General features: G+C 40.6%; 1 protein-coding gene across 2 annotated transcripts; it reads right to left on the bottom strand.

Moving 5' to 3' along the window:
* Positions 1-1,757: 1,757 nt before the first annotated feature.
* On the bottom strand, positions 1,758-20,285 carry DNAJB11 (DnaJ heat shock protein family (Hsp40) member B11). Of its 2 annotated transcripts, none has more exons than XM_040252710.1 (11): positions 20,099-20,285; positions 16,404-16,860; positions 14,341-14,497; positions 9,662-9,759; positions 7,808-7,940; positions 5,907-6,049; positions 5,063-5,145; positions 4,139-4,196; positions 3,067-3,178; positions 2,683-2,842; positions 1,758-2,220 (listed from the first exon to the last, which is right to left on the bottom strand). In XM_040252710.1, the coding sequence occupies exons 2-11, from the start codon at positions 16,469-16,471 to the stop codon at positions 2,156-2,158; spliced, it is 1,077 nt and encodes a 358-aa protein (XP_040108644.1). In that variant the 5' UTR covers positions 16,472-16,860; positions 20,099-20,285; the 3' UTR covers positions 1,758-2,155. The 2 variants fall into 2 exon arrangements, with proteins under 2 accessions (XP_040108644.1, XP_040108654.1); XM_040252720.1 differs by having other exon boundaries at positions 20,094-20,256.
* Positions 20,286-20,297: the final 12 nt, after the last annotated feature.

Here is a 20,297-nt window from a genome sequence, read left to right as displayed (position 1 = left end):
GTAGAAATCATGAGTTCATGGTAGTTGAAGATACATTCTCTGGAGCAGACTGCTTGGCTTCAAATGTTGGACCCAATGCTTGTAAGCTGTGAGCAATTTCCTCATCTGTAGATTGAGGATAACAGTCTCTCTTCCATATAAACAACCTCATCCGTATAAAACACTTGAACAGAAACTGGCCCATAGTAAGGACTTGATAAATATTTTCTACTCAGTGAATAAGAGGACAAGTTTTCAGTTCTTCGCACGAAAACTTTGTAACTCATAGAAACTTTTTTTTTTTTTTGGTACACAGAAACTTTTGGCTCAAGGGGAGCTTACATATTGACCACTATGACCTCCCAAGCCCATTCCGTAGGAAGCTTGCTGCCTTGGGGATTTCTGCTCCACTTCGAGGCAGCATTAACTTCTGGGAAGGCAGCTGTACCCTAGTGCAAAAAGCTTGGACTTTAAAGCCTGGTTTTACAATCTTCCTGTCATCTCCACCACATCATCGTATTACTATGCTTTATTACAAGAAAACCTGTGGAGCTCTGATACAAGTCTTTCCATATTACAATGTGCTTCAGAGAAAGCACTTAAATAGTGACAAAGCCCCATGAACATTCTTTTTTTGCAGCATAAGAATTATATCTGGGGTCTTCCTAGCTAAGAACAGTTCTAGCTTAGTATGTGACTGATTCTTGCAAAAATCTTGAAAAAATCAATAGGTGCAAATCATGATCGAGAGCTCTCCTGGGCTAAGATATAGAAGATAAATGTTGATAATTATTCCTCAGAAATTAACTACAGAATCTTAGTACATATGAATATTAAATGTACAGAAAGTCCATGAAACATACATATGTATCTATGTGGTGCATTTACTTTCTAAGATTTTTAGCATTTTAAATATTCCTCAATTTTCTTTCTCTTTACAAGTAAATGCACAGTTGGATCACTCAAATCCAAATAGTGTCTGATCAAGGTTAAATGATGTGCTTGTTAACTGTTCTAAATGGATGAAATTTCTTTCCCTCTTCCCTTTTTATAAAACAGGGCAAAATAAATGAAAAGGCAACAGCAGCTTTGGCTGTTATATAGACAGACGGCAATGTTGCTGGAACCATACTGATGGCTAGACAGCCGCTCCATAAACCCTCTGCAGCAGTTGTTCAACAACACTGAAACATTCACTAGCTAAAGTAGAGTGTGATCTGACCATGTAATGAAGAAAAAGGAAAGAGGTTCCAAATTCACATATATTGAAGTCAAATACCACCTGAATTAGGTGCCACTGACAGAAGAAAATGTAAATTTGTTACTCTAGTACTTTAAATTTCATTTTCTAGGGGCAACAATCCTAGTTCCGAACACAAGCCAAAGACTTGTTAAACATGTCAACTGAGATTGGACACATGAAAAGTGCTTTCTAAACAGTAAAGTTCCCATGTCAGATTTTACTATTCCCTAATTAAAATGAGAAGGAATATACTTTCTCAAGGATAATCAGGTGCATGTTTCATCCACTCTCATCTCTAATTTCTTCAGGCTCCTCTCTAGAAAGTGCCATGTGTGTTTAACTGAGTATGAGGACTTGATCTTCACCACTCTCTCACAGGTTTGTGCATTCATCTTGCCTCATGGGAGCAAAATCCAACTAGCACACAGGTCCCAGGGAGGGAAATGAGGCTGATTAAGGAAAAACAGCAAGGAAAAAAGATGGAGATGGGAAAGACAACAGGGGAGCTAAACCAACAAGAAACAGGAGTCAAGAAAAAAATTAACAAAAGAATGTATTTAAAAACAGACTTCTCCAGTTGGCATTTCAAATGAAACAACTAACAATTAACTCCAACCCTTTGTATAGTGTCTTTTTGCTTCTGGAGTCCTCTTGCAGCTTTAATTCTTGAAACTCGGGCGGCAGCACCAGACATAAATCCCAAAGGGAGAGGTATTGTTAAACCTTTTGCTGGTCATTCTTTTCTCAACACAAATAGACAAATTCTTAAGCCCGCTTACTCATTTCATGACGATCATTAGAAGAAAAAAAATTAAATCAAACTTGCATATTGAAAATGAAAACAAAAATACACACACACACAAAAAAAAACCCTGCAGATAATAAATATCGCTGATTCACTTATTTTAAAACAAAGTCCAATTTTATTCATTCTTAATATCCTTGCAGTCCATTGTAAACCTTCTGCACTGATCCTTGTTTCAGTAGCTGTTTGATACCTGAGAAAGAATGAACAAATGACTCCATTAACAAAAATGTAGCTTAAAGAGCATGTTTCACAGGAAGGCTCCACAAAAGGCCCTAGGACAAGCATGGATCTGAATTAAACAAGTAACTACCCATGTCCAACTTCATCACGTGTGGATACCCATACATGCATGTCCAAGGTGACCCCTTGTCTTTGTGTCTCAGGCAGACACACAACACACACATCCCACAAAATTCCATGAGAAGAGGCAATTGGAATGGACAGAAAGCTCTTCAGCTGTCTTCCATCCTTTCTTCTCTGTCCTCTTTCCACTTTTGACCTCTTTCCTTTTTCCTTTACCTTTTCCTTTTTACTTACAACCCACCACCTGGGCCCTCTTCTCAAGCAACCATTGCAGCCTTCACCCTCCAAGCCTCTGATCCTTCTAAAGCAGAACTCATCTTTCCTTGAACAATAAACATTACACCCTCACCTTCTCTTGCTTCCTCTGACAACTGTTCTTTTGGAAAATCCACATCGAAAGTGATTATCAAAGAGCCCTTGATGTTGTTGTTGTCAAAGTTAGGGAGCCCTTCCCCTTTCTTCCATAGCTTGGCTCCGGGTCTGGTGATCTTATCCCGGGAAATATGTACCTGGAAAGCAAAAGGGAATGCTAGAGAAGGACTGTACTCTCGGAACACAACACAGCTTCCAGTGAGCACTGGTACCCAGAGCTCATTTCACAGCTCAGCAGAGCACCAGGATGAAGGGGCAAGCAAAACATGTCTCTGTGGCTCCAAAGGACTGAAATAACCTCAACATCAGCCATAGGAAGGCTTTAAATGGACAGGACTTTTAAAAGAACTAGTTTGCTTACCTTGTGACCATCTAAGTGAGTGATGTCCATATCAAAGCCCACCAGAGACTCTACGAGGGAGATTGTCACATTTGTGTATAAGTCATCTCCTCGCCTTTCAAATATGGAGTGCCTGGAAGAGAACAAGGTAAAGATCAGTAACTTCCTAAGTCTTTTTTTGCAAGTTCAAAAAGTTTTTAGAAAAGTCATGGAAAAGGATGGATGCCACTCTTTCAAACAATAAGCATCTCTTAAGACACTCCTTTGTGTATAGTATTAATAGAGACTATAAAGTTAGTAGGATTAAACCCTCATCTTTAGGAGCTTATGATCAGCAAAAGCATTTAATTAAAATACAAGTAATCAGATTATGGAAAAAAGAGAAGGACTTCTGGCCATGGAATTGGGGGAGAAGGGCGTCAGAGATTGGTGGGGATCCCAGAGCTGGGTTTATAAGGCCCGGTCAGCTCTGAAGCTGTAGATAAGGAGGGTGCTTGGAAGGCTGGGGACAGGACAAGAGGGAATTCTGGCAAAGATATGGACTTGAGAAGGGACTAGGTTCATTCAGGAAACAGAACACATCCCAGTTTCCCGGGAAGTGATCAGAAAGGCAAGGCAGATAAAGAACACTGGGGAAAAATCACTGAGATTAAGGAGTGCTATGAGAGAGAAAAGTCTTTGGCACTGGGGGCCCATTTCTCCATATTTGGGTGGGAATCCTGTTTCAGTGAATCCTTAGAAGCAGAGGCATCACTGGTCTCCAAAGTGGTAAACAAGAAAGCCTGAGTTCCAGGCAAAATTCTTATGTAAGGGGCACTGCATGTTGAAGAGAGTCAACCAGGGAAGCTGCTCAGCAGCTGCAGATGACATCACAGTAGGTCCTGTCTATGGAAAAGTCTCATTATTGCATGGGGCGCATTTCCTCAGTTAATATCTCTGACCTCCTCGTCTGCTTCTCTTTCACAGCTCCTTACTTGTCTTATCAATGCTCTCCACCCAACATCGTTTAGAATCTTAAGTCCTAAGTAAATAAATATTTAGGCTCAATAAGAGGCTCCAATCCAAAGAAGCCTTCCAAACTGAGATGACTTACTTGACAACTTTGATTCGGAACCGCAGGTCTCCTGGCTCTCCATCCACGTGAGGCTCACCTACTCAGAAGAGATTACCACACACTATAAGCAGAACACTGCAAATCTGTTTGGTAGCTGAAAAAAGTTTTTAAAGCCACTAACTTGGGCTTTGACTGTTAAGCCTATCTGTGAGCACAGTCTCTCTACCTGGTTATATCAAATTTTAGATTATTAGTGAGGCTCACCTGTGCCTCAGGCACAGCAGTAAATAAGTTGACCTATTTCCTAAACAAAGAATGATTCACTGATTTCTGAATCTTATATTTTAAAGCTATTTTTTCTTCTAGAGTTTTAAATTTAACCCCAAAATGAGGTCTGAGAGCATCTTATTAACGCCAATTAGAGTTACGTCTCTTCTTTTATTGGGGAGTTCAAATTAATCCATTAAGTTCTGAACATCTTAAACTTTGATATAATTTAGGCTGTGTGTGCATGCTAAGTCACTCAGTTGTGTCTGATTCTTTGTGACACCATGGACCACAGCCCTCCAGGCTCCTCTGTCCATGGGATTCTCCAGGCAAGAATACTGAAGTGGGTTGCTATGCCTTCCTCCAGGGGATCTTCCTGATCTAGGGATCAAACCCACGTCTCTTATGCCTCCTGCATTGGCAAGCAGGTTCTTTATCACTAGCACCACCTGGGAAGCCCAACTAAGGCTACTGGACAGTAACTGTTGGCCATCGTATTCAAAGGATAAACAGTAATGCTAGAGCTTAAAGATGGTCACGAAAAGCTTCCTGTATCCTAAAAAACGATGGAAGTGTGTTGGAAATGATGCATGCATTTACTATGTGGCCATGAAGTATGAAGTGAGGTGGGAAGTATTCATAAGCAATCAGAGAGCAGAAAGTTATGATAATAAAACATCAATGTCAATATTTCACCTTCTCCAATAAAGGGGTACTCCATGCCGTCTCTCACTCCAGGTTCAATTTCTACCTCCAGTGTTCGTTCTTCATTCACTAGTCTGAGACAAAGAGAATTTAAAAGGAAAAACAAATGAGAATATAAACCAAATCCCAGACACAGATAATTCAAGTTTTATCTACTCAATCTACTTTTTCTTGGAAGACTAGCCTGTATCTCTAGGTGATAAAGCCACTTGATATCCATTTACACCTTCCAACTGCCAATTCCAGGGCAAAGCTTCTATATATCACATCATCACGGCAACCACTGATTCCAAAAGGGCCTACAGTTGGCTGGCTGCTTTAACATGAGGATCAATGACAGAGAAAAGCACTCACACTTACGTAAGTGTCCACCTGAAAGGACACTGTCATGTTTATCAGAAAATCTAACAGGCGAGTTTATCCTATTTGATTCTGCCCCGATCCCACAAATAAATGAGCTAGATTTAATATATACAACTGAAGGTACAATAAACAGTTGTGTTCATAATATAATCAGTAAACAGTATGTCTCCAATCTGAAACTTAGCTGGACATATAAGAGTGCTCTAAATATTCCAAGTAGAAATAAATGGAATATCAACAGCTTTAAGAATATTCAGAAATAAAACTGATTCGTTTATAGACATAAAAGAAGACATTCAGAAGAGATACTTTAAGAAGAAACAAAAATGTAAATTTCTTTGCTCTGTCCTCTGGCAGGAGATGAGGAAGAGAGGGAAGAAAAAAAATCTAGGTATGGACCACGAGCATTTTATTAGACCAGTGAGATGATTAAAGTGTCCCTTGGCAGAGCAAACAAGGTGCTTCTACTCACTTGACATTCGGGCACTCGTCGCAGACCACCTCCTGGGTCATCTGGAAGCGCCCGGGGCCCAGCTGGGTGGTCCGCATCTCCTGCCTGCAGTTGCACTTCCGTTTGCCAGGGGCCTGCCTCGCCACGGGTTTGTTTCTAACCACCTAGGAAGTGCACACACAGCATAAGCTTCTCTTTGCATCCCCCAGATTTCAGTTTCCTCACCGGATCTGGGCTGGAACCTTCCCTTCTCTCCCAAGCCATCCTTCAGGGAGACCCACAGCTGAGAGAAGTCCTGGAGGAGTTACAAGTCAGCCCCCACACAGGACTGTAGTAAATGGATCTTTAACGGACTCAAATTCTAAAGCTGGAGGAGAGAGAGGGGGTAAGAAAGAAGAGAACTAGAAGATAGTGTGCACAGGATCACTTTTTCTAAGCCACAGAGAAATACTACTGAGTTAACACAGTCCACAGAATTACTATGTCTTGAGAAATCTGAGCTGTGTAAAGCAGGAGCCCTGAAGAACAACCACAGCCTTCAAAAGCTGGCATGTGGCTCCCACTCCAAGATTAGCCATGATTAACCTCATGAAAACACTTCCTTGTTTCAGGCAACTCAATCTGGCAGTGTTTTCCAATGCTGCCTCATTCTAGATACTCAGCCTGTAAGAAGAGACACAATGAGCATCTCCTTGTAGCTGACTGCAATCAAACCTTCTGATCCCTCCAAATCAAAGGATATATGTATTATATCCTTCATATATAATAAAATACATGAAGAAATTCACGCCTATGTAGCTGAATGAGGCGAATGCTTGGAGAAAAATCCCTCAAAGCCTACTAACGTATGAAGCCCAGTTCAACCAAATAAACAATAAAAGTAATTAGAGCTAACAGTTATGGCACTTACTATGTGCCAAGCAAGGCCCTAATCACATGTATTTACGAACTCTTTATGACATAGATGCCGCTATCATCTCCATTTTACAGAGAATGGAATGAAAGCACAGAAAGGCTCAGTAATATGACCAAGGTCACACAACCAATGTATGGCAGAGCCAGGACTCTAAATCAGGCAAGTCTAGCTCCAAAGTCTGTACTTCTAACCGCTATGCTCTTTTAGAGTAATTATTTTTCTTAAAAAGAATCGACCATGGGGGCATTTAAATAGCCAGGTCACATACATTCTTTACAATAATTAGATTAACAAGGAATTTGTTTAGGAGCATGCTAACTACAAGAAAGTGATGTGTACATTATGTATAGTCAATGACTACAGACAACAGGCCTGCAAGGGAACATGGGAAATTAATCTCTGTACCTGAATACAGGTATAAGGCTTCCTAATAGCACCGTCTGGAATTGGAAAAAAACTGGAAACAACCTACATGCCTATTGATCCAATGTGGTCACAGTGAAATTCTATTCAATAGAATTATAGCTGTAAGCAACAACATGGGTGAATCCTGACAATATTAACAGTAAGTAAAAAGAGGCCAGTCTCAGAAGATAATGTACAGTCTGATGTTGTTTTCAAAAAGTCAGAAACAATGTGAGTGAACGAAATACTATTCAGGTATACATACACATATAATAGAACAAATAAACAAAGAGTGGCAATAGAGACGAAACTCAGGATATGACCTAGGCACCTTGGAAGGAAGGTGGGGGGATGGAATAGGGAAGTAGCATATAGGTAGATATAAGTCCTGGTTTATTGTTTTATTAAGTTCTTGGGCTGAGAGATGAGTTCATGAAACAATTACAGCGTATCATGGAACATAATCATGGATTATGACTCATTCAATTCTATGCACTGCCCCCCTTCCTAAAACACAGAGAAGGTACCCAGAAACCTCTTAGTTTTAGTCATAAGAACACATTCTAGAGTTAATATGAATAGGTGCATAATTTGGACTTACTTCTACAAAATTTCCTGCATACACTTCTTCCAAAGTGACTTCTAGATCTACAATAATATCACTTCCTCTTGGAATATTTCTGTCTTGCTGACGAGGGGTTCCTCCAAACATGAAACCAAAATCTCCAAAGAAGCTGTTGGTAAGTGTAAAATCATCAGGAAAAGAAGTCAGAATTCACCTCTTACAATTTTAGTTTTCTTCACACTGATAAAATATTTAGACCTACCAATGGGCAAAACTGAAAGACATTTTTAATACACTGAAGTAATAACATCATATATAACTTATATAGTATTTATAGTATAAATATATGGCACATATATATTGCCCCAACACAAAAAAACTACTTTTTAATATTGTCTAGATATACAATACAGTGTATAAAGTATGCCAATGAATTATAAATCAATGAAAAAATAATCTCTTTAATACTGACAAATATCAGAATATAATGGGGATATTGAGAAAAGGTATAGTATATATAAGCCCATGTATTGCTGAAACCAACGGTAATTTTGGACTCTTGTAGTATTCACCTTTATATGCTTTTTAGATACTAACTTTGGTGAAAGAAGCTACTGCTTTGTACAAAAATCTTGGATACATAATTAAACTAAAAAAGCCTCAGTAAAAATCTGGATCTGACAGAAAAGGAAGTTCTGGTCTCATATGATCAAAATTAACTTGTGTTAAATAACAGAAGCATCACTTTAAGATTAATATAAACAGTGACCTTTAACTCCATAGGAGTTCTAATTTTAGTCTTAAATTTTGGTTAAGAAGTCTCAGATGTTAGCATAGTGATGACAACTATACAACCCCTCAACCCCTCCCTCCAGAAAAAAAAAGACAAAAAATCCCCCAGTCTCGGTGAACAGAATCCCTGAATCTTGAATAAAAGCAGAGGGGGAGGATTTTGGTGAAGGAGGGGCATGGGCAGAGCCTTTTCTCTTTCTGGCATCTCTAGGTATCACTTCTAACTGCCAAGAGCTTTGAAGAGAACACTTCCCTGGTAGGCTAAAGCAGCCAAATCAATCCTGGGGAAGAGCAGGATTTCCTAACCGTATTACTCACACATCTTCACAGGTCCTGAAAATCTACCATCACCTCCAAAAACTAAACATAGCAACTGTGATTCTTACTTTTTTTGAGTTCGCAGAACTCGTTAAGAATCTGAAGAAAGCACTGCATCCTCCCCCCACAGAAATGCATATTCAAATATCTTTTTATTTATAATTTGACTCAAAACCCCTGATCAAGACCACCTATTTATGCATCATCAGAGCACATGAAAATTCAAATGTTCAATAAAGTGGGCCTCAAAGAGTGGGAAGGTAAGGTGTTTATCATCCAGCCACTCAGCTTTCTCAGAAAGCCGGGAGCAGCAAGAGACGGAGAGTCTCTGCCCTGACTCCTTCCACCAATGCTGATGATCACAATCATCCCTTTCTTGCTGCCAGGATGAAGAGGCAGCTCTGGGTATAGGAGCAGGAATTTCTCTCTCTTACAAGAATCACCTTGCTCAGTAAGTGGTTTACAGATTTAAAGACAGTGAGGAGACAAAATGAACTGGTTTCCAACATATATCACCTCCAACAGAGAGGGGATTGATTCAACTGATATGGTTGGCTAGGAGGACATCCCTATAAGTACTACCCATCTTTGCTGGAGCTGTGTGAAAATAGAGAAGTATATTCCCATACAAACGATGATGAATGACCTTCTGGTCAAGGATCAGTTGAGTTGTACTCTTCATCAAAAGATTGTGAGCAAGGGAACAAGGATAATTCTTTAATAATCACTAAGTGATCCACTCTCAGACACTAATACTTTGCAGATGGATAAATTACTTACTGTGAAAAAATGTCTCCATGGGAGCTCTGATGGCCATCTTTCAAGCCCTCTTCACCATATGTATCATACTGTTTCCGTTTCTCACTGTCCGACAGAACCTGGGGGCAAAAGCCAGTGGAGGAAACGATTATGAGAAATAGCTTGGTAAGGTGCATTCACATTTACGTTTTAAAATTTTTAAACTCTGAGACTGTGTGTAAAATTTTAGTGGATGGTGGTTTTCATTATGTATGGTATTAAGGCATGTTTAAGAGTTAATAAATTCTTTGATCTGCATTCATTTTGTAACTATTCACAATGCTCAACTCATGTTTTTAATTTAAATTGATCAGAACTCACGGAGCTGCATAAACATCATGCAGATTAGCACTAAAGATTAGCGACATGGCTATGAATGTGAGGGCAGTAACAGGAAAGAGTGAGATGAAATCCTATACCATAAGCTCTACCCGACACTACCCCACACAAATTAAGAGATTGGCAAGTCAAGAAAATCAAATGACGGGTCTCCAGAAAGGTCTACACTGCAATATTTTCATATTCCCCTTTCATTCTTTTGATATATGTAGAAATCCATTTGTGGAAGAGTGCTGTCTGGCACATACAGCTCATAATGTCCTGAGTCTGAATTGCAAAGAGTGAAAAGGGACACTGCTCTACGAAGGATGCTCAAGCTCAATTTCACAACTTGAAAAAAGACTTTCTAAAATTTTAATGGTTTTAGAAAACAATGTTCAGTCATAAGTATATGCTTTCTCATTGGGACCATTTCATATCTAGAATAAAGAATGTAAAACAAAATAAGCTTCAGTGTTATTCAAAATTTGCCTTCCAAAAAAAGCTTCCCATTTACTGACAGCATTCTGAAATATATGCACTTTGAAGGGGTTTCCCAGGTGGCTCAGTGGTAAAGAATCCACCTGCTAAGCAGGAGATGCAGGTTTGATCCCTGGGTTGGGAAGACCCCCCTAGAGAAGGAAATGGCAACCCTCTCCAGAGGAGCCTGGCGGGCTACAGTCTCATGGCATCACAAAGAGACTGACAGAACTTAGCAACTAAACAACAACATAACTTTGAAAATTAAACAACTTTATCCTCTTTGGTATTCTTACATTTCTATTTAGACAGCAGACTGAAGGAAAAAGTTATTCGAAACTCATACTTGTGTTGGCTCAGGAAAAAAAAAGGTTGGAAATATATGGGGCTTGTTGACTCAGCAAAAGAAAGGGAAGATCTGATTGGCATATGTAAATAGGACACATTTTTGGCTCAGGGCCTGAATGATGTGTAAAGAGCCACAGTAAAAAAAAAAAAACCTATTAACATTTAAGATACATTCAGAAGGATAAGAAGAAAGTCAGTGTATAAGAAAGTGAGCATTCTTAAAATCAAAGAGAAATGAGTTAGACTAGAAGTGACTAGAGTACTCAACTAAAGCCACTACGATAGAGCAGGTGAAAAATAAAGGGTTTGATAAATATCCTTAAAAAAAAAAAAGCTACTTTGGGGAAACAGAAATGGGCAGAGTTAACTTAAAAAACAAAACAAAAAAAACCTCATTATTATGTTATCGGGATTTTCAATATTTTCACTTTCAAGTCCACTTCTCTGTTCTTGTCTTGGCAAAGAAATTAATTCCACATTGGATCCATAAGAAATTCCATTTCAAACCCCCCCAAACAAAGACTATTTTTAAGTCAGTTTCTTTTTGGACATAGGAGGCTTCTGTAATAACTCATCCAAAACTACCCTTAAAGTTATCTATTATCATTCAATTACTCCTCACTTCTCTTCTATCTAAAGAAAGCAGTTTTATTCCAGTCTTGGAAACTTTTAAGAGACAGAGAGGAATTTCTTAGTTGACTGGCCAATCAACCAGTCTCAACTAATTAAACTGCCTGCAGTAATCTCAGCTCAGTAGAGAAGACAGACGTATTCACAATAGACCCTTCAACTTTAGTGAGATTTTGATTTGTGGACACTGATTTATCCAAGGACCAAAGACAGGCAATCAAGTGAATGACACAAAGAAGAAAGAAAATTTGAACTGGGGACTAGAAAGGTTCTGAGTTAAACTGCAATCTCATTGAATGATGCATGAATAGCCTGCCTAGGTCATGGTGAAACAACATGGAGAATCTATAAAGAGCATGGAAAATTCTTAGCAACAGTTCTCCCAGAAAATAGTTTTGATTATTGGGTTTCTATCAAGTAAGGGGAGTATTCATGGTAAATAAAGTGCAAAACATGGAATCCATATTAACAAGAAACAAAATGTTACATACAGTAATTTAAGAGGGTCCACCAACCCTCTCAAGTTTATTTGTGAGCCTAAGGTTAGGAATTTTGGTCCTATAGGTGTTGAGAGAAGAAAGGGAAACCCCATTAATTTTAAGTTTCACGTGCATATAAATCACTTTTACTTCATTCACTTCTTTAACCCAGGCGGCCTTGGAATCCCCTCTTTGTGGTTTTTTCCACTAAAATATTTTCCAGACTTGTTTCCCATCTTCTTACTATATAGGGATTTAATCTGAATTCAGAAGCTGTAGCTCCCTGACTCAGTTCAGTTCAGTTCAGTCGCTCAGTCGTGTCCGACTCTTTGCGACCCCATGAATCACAGCACGCCAGGCCTCCCTGTCCATCACCAACTCCCAGAGTTCACTCAGATTCACGTCCATCAAGTCAGTGATGCCATCAAGCCATCTCATCCTTGGTCGTCCCCTTCTCCTCCTGCCCCCAATCCCTCCCAGCATCAGAGTCTTTTCCAATGAGTCAACTCTTCGCATGAGGTGGCCAAAGTATTAGAGTTTCAGCTTTAGCATCATTCCTTACAAAGAAATCCCAGGGCTGATCTCCTTCAGAATGGACTGGTTGGATCTCCTTGCAGTCCAAGGGACTCTCAAGAGTCTTCTTCAACACCACAGTTCAAAAGCATCAATTCTTCGGCGCTCAGCCTTCTTCACAGTCCAACTCTCACATCCATACATGACTACTGGAAAAACCATAGCCTTGACCAGACGGACCTTAGTCGGCAAAGTAATGCTTTTGAATATACTCTCTAGGTTGGTCATAACTTTTCTTCCAAGGAGTAAGCATCTTTTAATTTCATGGCTGCAGTCACCATCCGCAGTGATTTTGGAGCCCAAAAAGATAAAGTCTGACACACTGGACTGGAAGAAACACAAGCTGGAATCAAGATTGCCGGGAGAAATATCAATAACCTCAGATATGCAGATGATACCACCCTTATGACAGAAAGTGAAGAGGAACTAAAAAGCCTCTTAATGAAAGTGAAAGAGGAGTGAAAAAGTTGGCTTAAAGTTCAACATTCAGAAAACGAAGATCATGGCATCCGGTCCCATCACTTCATGGGAAATAGACGGGGAAACAGTGGAAACAGTGTCAGCTCCCTGACTACTGGAGTCAAATTATTTTTTTCTGTGCCCTTTTAGAAAATGGGAATAAATGGTGACTAGAACTGATAACACTGTATTGTATAGCTGCAAGCTGTGAGGAAATCAGAACGTAAATGTCCTCACTATAAAAAGAAATACATGTGATGGACTGAGCAAAATCCTTTCACAATGTATACACATATCAAATCACCACAACGTACACTTTACATATCTTACAATTTCATTTATCAATTATATCTCAACAAAGCTGAAAAAAAATATATAACCACTGATCTCTTATCCTATTTCTAGGGGAAAGGTGAATTGCAACACATGCTAAGCAGCTAACTCTTAAATTAATACACATGAAAGATTATCAGCTGCCTATTTGTAAAAATTTTTTCACCATGGTGTTGTATAAAATGGTTCTGTGTGAAACGGTTTTTCAAACAATAAAAAAGGTGATTAAGGATTCAGTAAATATTCCTCTGTGTTGTTAAAAATGAAAAAGAAAGAAAATGGGAGTAAGACTATGTCCAGCTCTACTATATTTCATGTTGTCCTAATGAAGATTAAATGAAATGATACACATCAAAATGTTTTAACCTCTAGATTAGAGGTTGCAAATTCAAACGATAGCTATGTTTTCTTTGATCTGCACATAAGAGAAAATTTTAAATTGAATTAGTTCCCAACATGTTATAACCAGGAAAATTTACCAAAAAATCAGGAATTCCACTCCTCTAGAAAAATTAAATGATCTGGCAACACAGTGCTTACATCTATATATGGCAAAAACTGGTTGGGGTTGAATAACAGCTGCTCCCTTGAAATGAGTCAAGAAGTCTTCAGTTTGTCACAGTCCTCTTCATTCCCTGATGATTGCTAAAATGGAGGTAGAATATCCACTCTCCTGTTTTATCTTATACCTGCCATGCATATTATCTGCCTGGTCCACATAGGCAGGTGGATTTGCAATCCTCATTTAGATTTTGTTTCTGCTTCTGGCTCCAACTTCCAATCTACTAATTAATCTACCAATTCTATCTGCTTTCATTCATCTTTTTAAACACTACTATCCTTAATAAAACAAATGCTGATATGAAAAGGGCAGGAAGTAGTATCTTCTAAATACATGTACAATATAGCACTGAGCACTACTTTTATTTATTGTCTATTTCTTTTAAAAAGTGACCTGAAAAACGGGAGTGTTACTCTGTGTTACATGGTCTTTTCTGTATCTGCAGGTTTTGTTTATACTTTACCTTCTTCCTGGCTCACCTCATAAGCAGCACCCAGATCCTGGAATTTCTCCTGTGCCCGTGGATCATCAGGATTCCGGTCAGGATGAAGCTGCAGGGCTAGTTTCCTGTAGGCCTTTTTAATATCCTTTATAGAGGCACTGCGAGGCACCCCCAAGATCTTATAGAAGTCTCGCCTGGGGATGCAGGAGAGGGAGAAGATACTTCATTAAAGGGTTATACATAACATTTTTAAAAGTGAAAATTTTTCCTTTACATTTAGGTTTGTGTCTGAGCAAAGAGGTAGGAAAATGAAGGTACATATACAAAAAGAATGACTTAAAAAAAAACCACACCAGAATTTGTAATGAGTTTCATACACTGAAGCAATCATAATGAGAGGCTATGTACTTTTTGAACAATGCTAGGATTATTCAAAGTATCTGTGGCATTCTTCTCTTAGGATAACTAGTTTTAGTCAAGAAAGTCATTTTCTTATTTTATGGTCACACATCGCTATAATCAAATTGAGTCTCTTTGTCGTTCTCTATTACCGACTTCAAATGACTTGACTGCTTCCAAAGACCAAATAATCTCAAAGGATGATTTTCTTTATCCAAAAAGATTGTATCACATAAACATTTTGACTAACAGTAGCACTCTTGGAATGTTAAAGATGAAGTGACTGAAATTAACTTCAGAGGTTAACACAGAAGTTAAGTCAAAGCCCAAACAAGAGAAGCCTGAAAAGAGAATAACATTCATTTGAATGTATGAGTTGTGGAGTTTTGCGCCGAAAAAGAGAAAATATCCATTTTGCAGTCATTCAGTCACTCAGTCGTGTCCAACTCTTTGCAACTCCATGCATTGGAGGAGGAAGTGGCAACCCACTCCAGTGTTCTTGCCTGGAGAATCCCAGGGACGGGGCAGCCTGGTGGGCTGCCGTCTATGGGATCACACAGAGTTGGACACGACTGAAGCAACTTAGCAGCAGCAGCAGCATACTGACATCTTGTTCAAACAACTTAAGGTACATATTGCTTTAAGTGCAAAAAGTGCTAACAAAAACATGTTAAAAATACAATAAAGTTCTACCTAGGAGAAGAAGATTTTTATTTTAGAAATATGTTTCACAAGGGAAAAAAAAAAAAAACCAACAAAGTTTAAGCATATATGCACACGGGGGCGGAAATTTTAAGAGAATAATAAGCACTTAAAGTGTCTAGTTCTTCTAGGTAGTGCTTTCTCCTTCCAGAGTAACCTACAAATTTGTCAGAAGCTAAGGATTCACTATTTTCCACATTCTAAATATGAGCCTGGCATATCAAATTCAGTGGGCACCGGCCCTACAGGATAGTGGATCTTAAAGGCTGGAGAATCTCTAGAGTCGAGGAGGTCCTGCTTCCTTCAAACAGGTGCCACATTATCATCCTCATGTCAAAGATGGGAATTTTGGTTTTCTTTCAAAGTCACATAATTCATAAGTTGGGTGGGGCTAGAATTCCAGTCTACTGGCTATTGGTGAAATGTTTCTCCCCTCTGCTTGTAATACTACTCAGCTCCCTAAGAATGCTTCCTGGAGAGACAATGAGGCATGACAGCTTAGGCTCAGTATCTCACGAAGCTGAAAGGTACAAGGGCTCTTCAAAGGGTCTGCCTTGCTCCTTTAATCCAATTTCTTTCAGTCCCGGCATGGCTACCCTACCTATTCTCCCCACTTCCTCACTTTGCCTGGCATCACAACCCACCCACTTTAATGCCAGTCCAACGGCTCGTTGTAGACTTAACACTGTATCGTCCCTTTCTCCAAACTCAGCAGCCCCCCATCCCACGTTGCGTTTGGCACTGCATCCAACCCTCGCTTCTCTGGGCAAATCTAGCTCTAGGGCTTCCGAGTCTAAGCCCCTATCACCCGGGTCACCCACTGTCCTCCTCTCTATCCCACTAGCCTGGCCCACACTACCTACTCCCCCTCTCCACCGCCTCACCACAGCAACGCCCCCTACCACTCCCCGCGTCGGACAATGTCCCCTTCTCTCCCCAGCCTCCTTCCCAGCCAAGACTGACTTAATGGCCCCGTGCCCACAGATTCCAATTCCTCACCCGGCGATCACGGTCCCGATGAGGTACAGCAGCAACAGGCAGAAGGTGCCCAGGTTCTGCGGGGCCATAGTCCCTCTGTGCCGGCCCCGGTCCCCCGCACTCCTCACAGCCCCCGCCGCCGCGTCGGCTCGTCAGCCCACCGGGCCCTGAGAGGCCGCCTTACGCCCGGGTCTCCGACTTAGTTAGGAGCGACAGCTAGCTTGCCCCCTCCTCTACCAGTCCACTTCCCGGGAGTCCCGAGTCCCGGCGAGAGAAGCCCCTAGCGGGCCAGAGCCAATCGCTGCTCCGGACATCACACGCGGCCGGCGCCTCACAGCCAATCAGTGCGGTACACTTCACCTCCGAGGCGGCGCGGGCGGCCAGTTAGGCTTCGGGACTGCAGCCGCAGCTCCCGGCCAATTAGAAGGGGAAACGTCAGAGAATCGCGCCGCCGCAGGAATCCGTCCGGCCCAGGCACCTGCCAGTTGGAGAAAATTACGTAAAGATTGGTGATGTAGGACGCGTCCTAGAGCCGGCGTCCACGGTACGAATAGTTTCCCTCCGCCCGCCTCCTTGGACTCTCTACCAATCACAAGGCTCTTCCTCCAGCACTGGCCAGTTGCAGGAGGGAGGTTTTATCTTGGTTACAAGTCTAGGAATTTCATTCATAATAGAGCTAGGCGCTGGATGCCCGGGAGGAGGTACGGGAGCGAGATGGGCGGGGACAATGACTGAAAGTCAACGGTACAACGGACGCGACGCTTAGGTCATGTTTTGCCTTCTAACAAAACTCACGAGAAAACTGTCTTGGTTTCGCAAAGAGGCCTGATGTCCGTGGAAGCAGACAGACTTAGGTTCGAATTCAGCTTCCACCACTTCTAGCGGTGAGAACATGCGCCTTGTCCCAAGTCTGAGCCTAAGCTTCTTTTCTGCAAAACTGAGGCATAGCATTTACTGATAGTATTGTGAAATTTTAATCTGTAAGCCGTCTAGCGCAGCGTCTGGCACATAGTAAGCACGCAAAGAATAATAAATATTACACTTAAAAGAACCAAAAAAAAAAAAAAAAACCCAGAAACGACCCTCTGACCCCTTCCACCCACCCCTTTGCTCATTTCAGTAAATCACCACCTAGTTGTTCACTGCAAAGCTTCAGGTATCTTCCTTGATTTCTCTCCTGTGTCCCCTATCCGAATCTTTACCTTTAAACTATTTCTTGAATCTGTCCACTATTATATATTTCCACCACCTCTTGGCCGAGTCACATCATCTCCCACCAGGCAACGGCTTCCTAACTGGTCTCCCTGCCTCCACTCCTAATATCTTAGGATCTCTTTCTCACCCCGACCCTTTTCCCTGCTATGATTTTTTACACACATGTCAGATCATATAATTTCTCTGCTTAAAAGCCTCGAATGACTTTCCATTGCACTTAACAATAAGATCCCCAGCCTTTATACTAGCTATTAGATAATATAATAATGTTTACTTGTTTAGCCACTAAGTCGTGTCCAACCCTTTGTCACCCCATGGACTGTAGCCTGCCAGGCTCCTCTGTCCATGGGATTCTCCAGGCAAGAATACTAGAGTGGGTTGCTGTTTCCTTCTCCAGGGGATCTTCCTGACCCAGGGATCAAACCATGTCTCCTGCATTGGCAGGCGGATTCTTTACCACTGAGTCACCAGGGAAGCCCCATAAGAAATGTCTAAAGAGATTTAAAATATATCAATTATATATATGTATATCACTTGGGTATCATACACATAAAAATATTAATAGGCAGTGAAAGACAAATATATAACTTTAAATAAACCATCTACCTAATTATTCTCTAAGTGGGTAACTAGTGCCTAAAAAGTTTAAAGAGGAATACTGGCCTAGCTGAGTCAATGTTAAAACATTGATAATATAAAGAAATAGATTTGTTCAGTTGCTCAGTCATGTTTGTATCTGACTCTTTGCAACCCCATGGAAAGCAGCAGGCCAGGCTTTCCTGTCCTTCACTATCTCCAGTAGTTTGCTCAAACTCATGTCCATTGAATCGATGATACCATCCACCTATCTCATCCTCAGGAAGAGAAGGTGTGATTGAGGATGAGACGAAAGAAATTGAAGCAGTCACTCAAATTTTCAGAATAATGTTAATCCTAGAAAATATCTTAGTTCTAAAATCTAGTAACATCCCAACGGCGAGAGTCTCTTCCTGTACAATCCTAAAAGTCTGTACTGTTACATCTCAAAAAATAAGGAATGTGTATAAAGTCAGATTAAGATGATAATCAAAAATAAAATCAGTCTAGAATATAAAGAGCTGGGGAAGTGGGAGAATGATACTGTTCAAACATGCCAATGATCATCTGCAGAATAAATATAATGAAATAACAATTTATGGGAACTTAAATAGAAAAAGCAAGCCTCACAGATAAATATTTGAACCATGATTGGCAATGCAGCTATGGTGATCAAGTGATCACAGCAGGTGGCAGGCAGAAGTCAGAATTAGGAAGCAGGACATGGGGAGGCATGTATAAATGAATGCACCCTGACTCTCAGCATCATTCCAGTGTGCCACTAGCCAAGTTTCAAGTGCTCTATAGCCACATGTGGCCAGTAAGAAACATTATTTTTCAATAAAGCTGGGAAAAAAAGAACAAAAAACGCACATGATCTGTACCTTCACCTAGTATACTCCTTACCACGTTTTCCAGCAAAACAGTTTCCTTTATCTTTTTTGAATACATCAAGCTCATTCCTAGTTAGGGCCTTTATTCTAGTTCTTTTCTGCCTGAAACATGCTTCCCTCAGATCCTAACAGGGGTTACTCCTTTTTAAACTCAGATAACAGCTTAAATTCACCACTTTATAGAAGACTTCCTTGACCAAGCAACCAAAATTAGCAACTATTGAATCTCTGTTCTTATACTGTTCTATTATTTTCATCCCTGCCCTAACACACACATACTGGAATGCCAGTTTCATGAGAGCATGAATATGGACTGTTCTCTTAACAGCTGTTTAAGGCAGCAGCTTAGAACAGAGTCTGCCACAGCGTAAAAGTCGCTTTGACTGTGATCTTCGTGTGCTGGCTTCTTATTCTTCAGGCCTCAGCTCAGATTTGGCATTCACCTATTCTCCCTATCAAAATATACACTCCAAGAAAACAAGGGCTTTATGTTTTGTTCCCTACTGTAATTCAAGTGGCTAACACTGTGCCAGATACAGTGCAGAGCTAAGAGGGAGACCAGGTTACTGCTTTCAGGAAGTTGCCTACTAAGGGAGAGAAGCCACATGCAAGAGGAGCTAAATTGCATTTTATGGTCTTATTTACCTTTGTATCTCCCACACCTAGAGGCCATAAACGAACTAAGAAAGCAGAAAATGGCCAAAAATCATAAAATGAAAGTTTAGAGAAAGGAGTGATGTTCTTATACTAGGTGAAATCCAAAAAAAAAAACTTCTTAAAGGCAGTAACATGGTTAACATGAGCTCACCCTGGTCGCTCTCGCTTCAGATAGCCTGGGTTTGTATATTTGCTCGGTCACTGTGTTACTTTCACCTCTCTAAGCCCTAGTTTCTTCATCTGTAAAACAAGTGTACTTAGAGTGCTCTTAGGAAGACAGATAAGGGTGCTTTAATCAGAGCCCAGTTCATAGTATTCTATAAAAGTAAACTGTCACTTTCATTATTATTACTGATGAAAGCGTGCTGACCTTACCAGCAGCTAGTTGCTGACCACAGCTCTGTGGAGCAATAGAAAACTTCCTACTACCCTGAGTAGAAAAGCGCGACTCCAGAAAGCAGCCAGGTCTGGTTCCAGGTTCCAGCATCAAGGACTCTCAGCGCCAGCCAAGCGTTTCGCAGATCGCGAAAGAAGTACTGGGCCGCTCTAGCAATGTCGCGCGCCAGGTCTCGGT

This window comes from Oryx dammah, unplaced genomic scaffold, assembly GCF_014754425.2.
Source record: "Oryx dammah isolate SB20612 unplaced genomic scaffold, SCBI_Odam_1.1 HiC_scaffold_2, whole genome shotgun sequence".
Lineage (NCBI taxonomy): Eukaryota > Metazoa > Chordata > Mammalia > Artiodactyla > Bovidae > Oryx > Oryx dammah.
The sequence above is the reverse complement of the archived record's forward strand: the minus strand, read 5'-3'. Positions and strand labels throughout refer to the sequence as shown.

Bases quoted from the DNA above. Each gene is read 5' to 3' on its own strand.
- DNAJB11 (XM_040252710.1), bottom strand. From the start codon at position 16,471: ATGGCCCCGCAGAACCTGGGCACCTTCTGCCTGTTGCTGCTGTACCTC. The intron at 7,941-9,661 runs GTAAGTAATTTA...ACTTACCAACAG, and splicing joins CATGGAGACATTTTTTCACA to CTTCTTTGGAGATTTTGGTT. The intron at 6,050-7,807 runs GTAAGTCCAAAT...TGCACTTCCTAG, and splicing joins ATGCAGGAAATTTTGTAGAA to GTGGTTAGAAACAAACCCGT.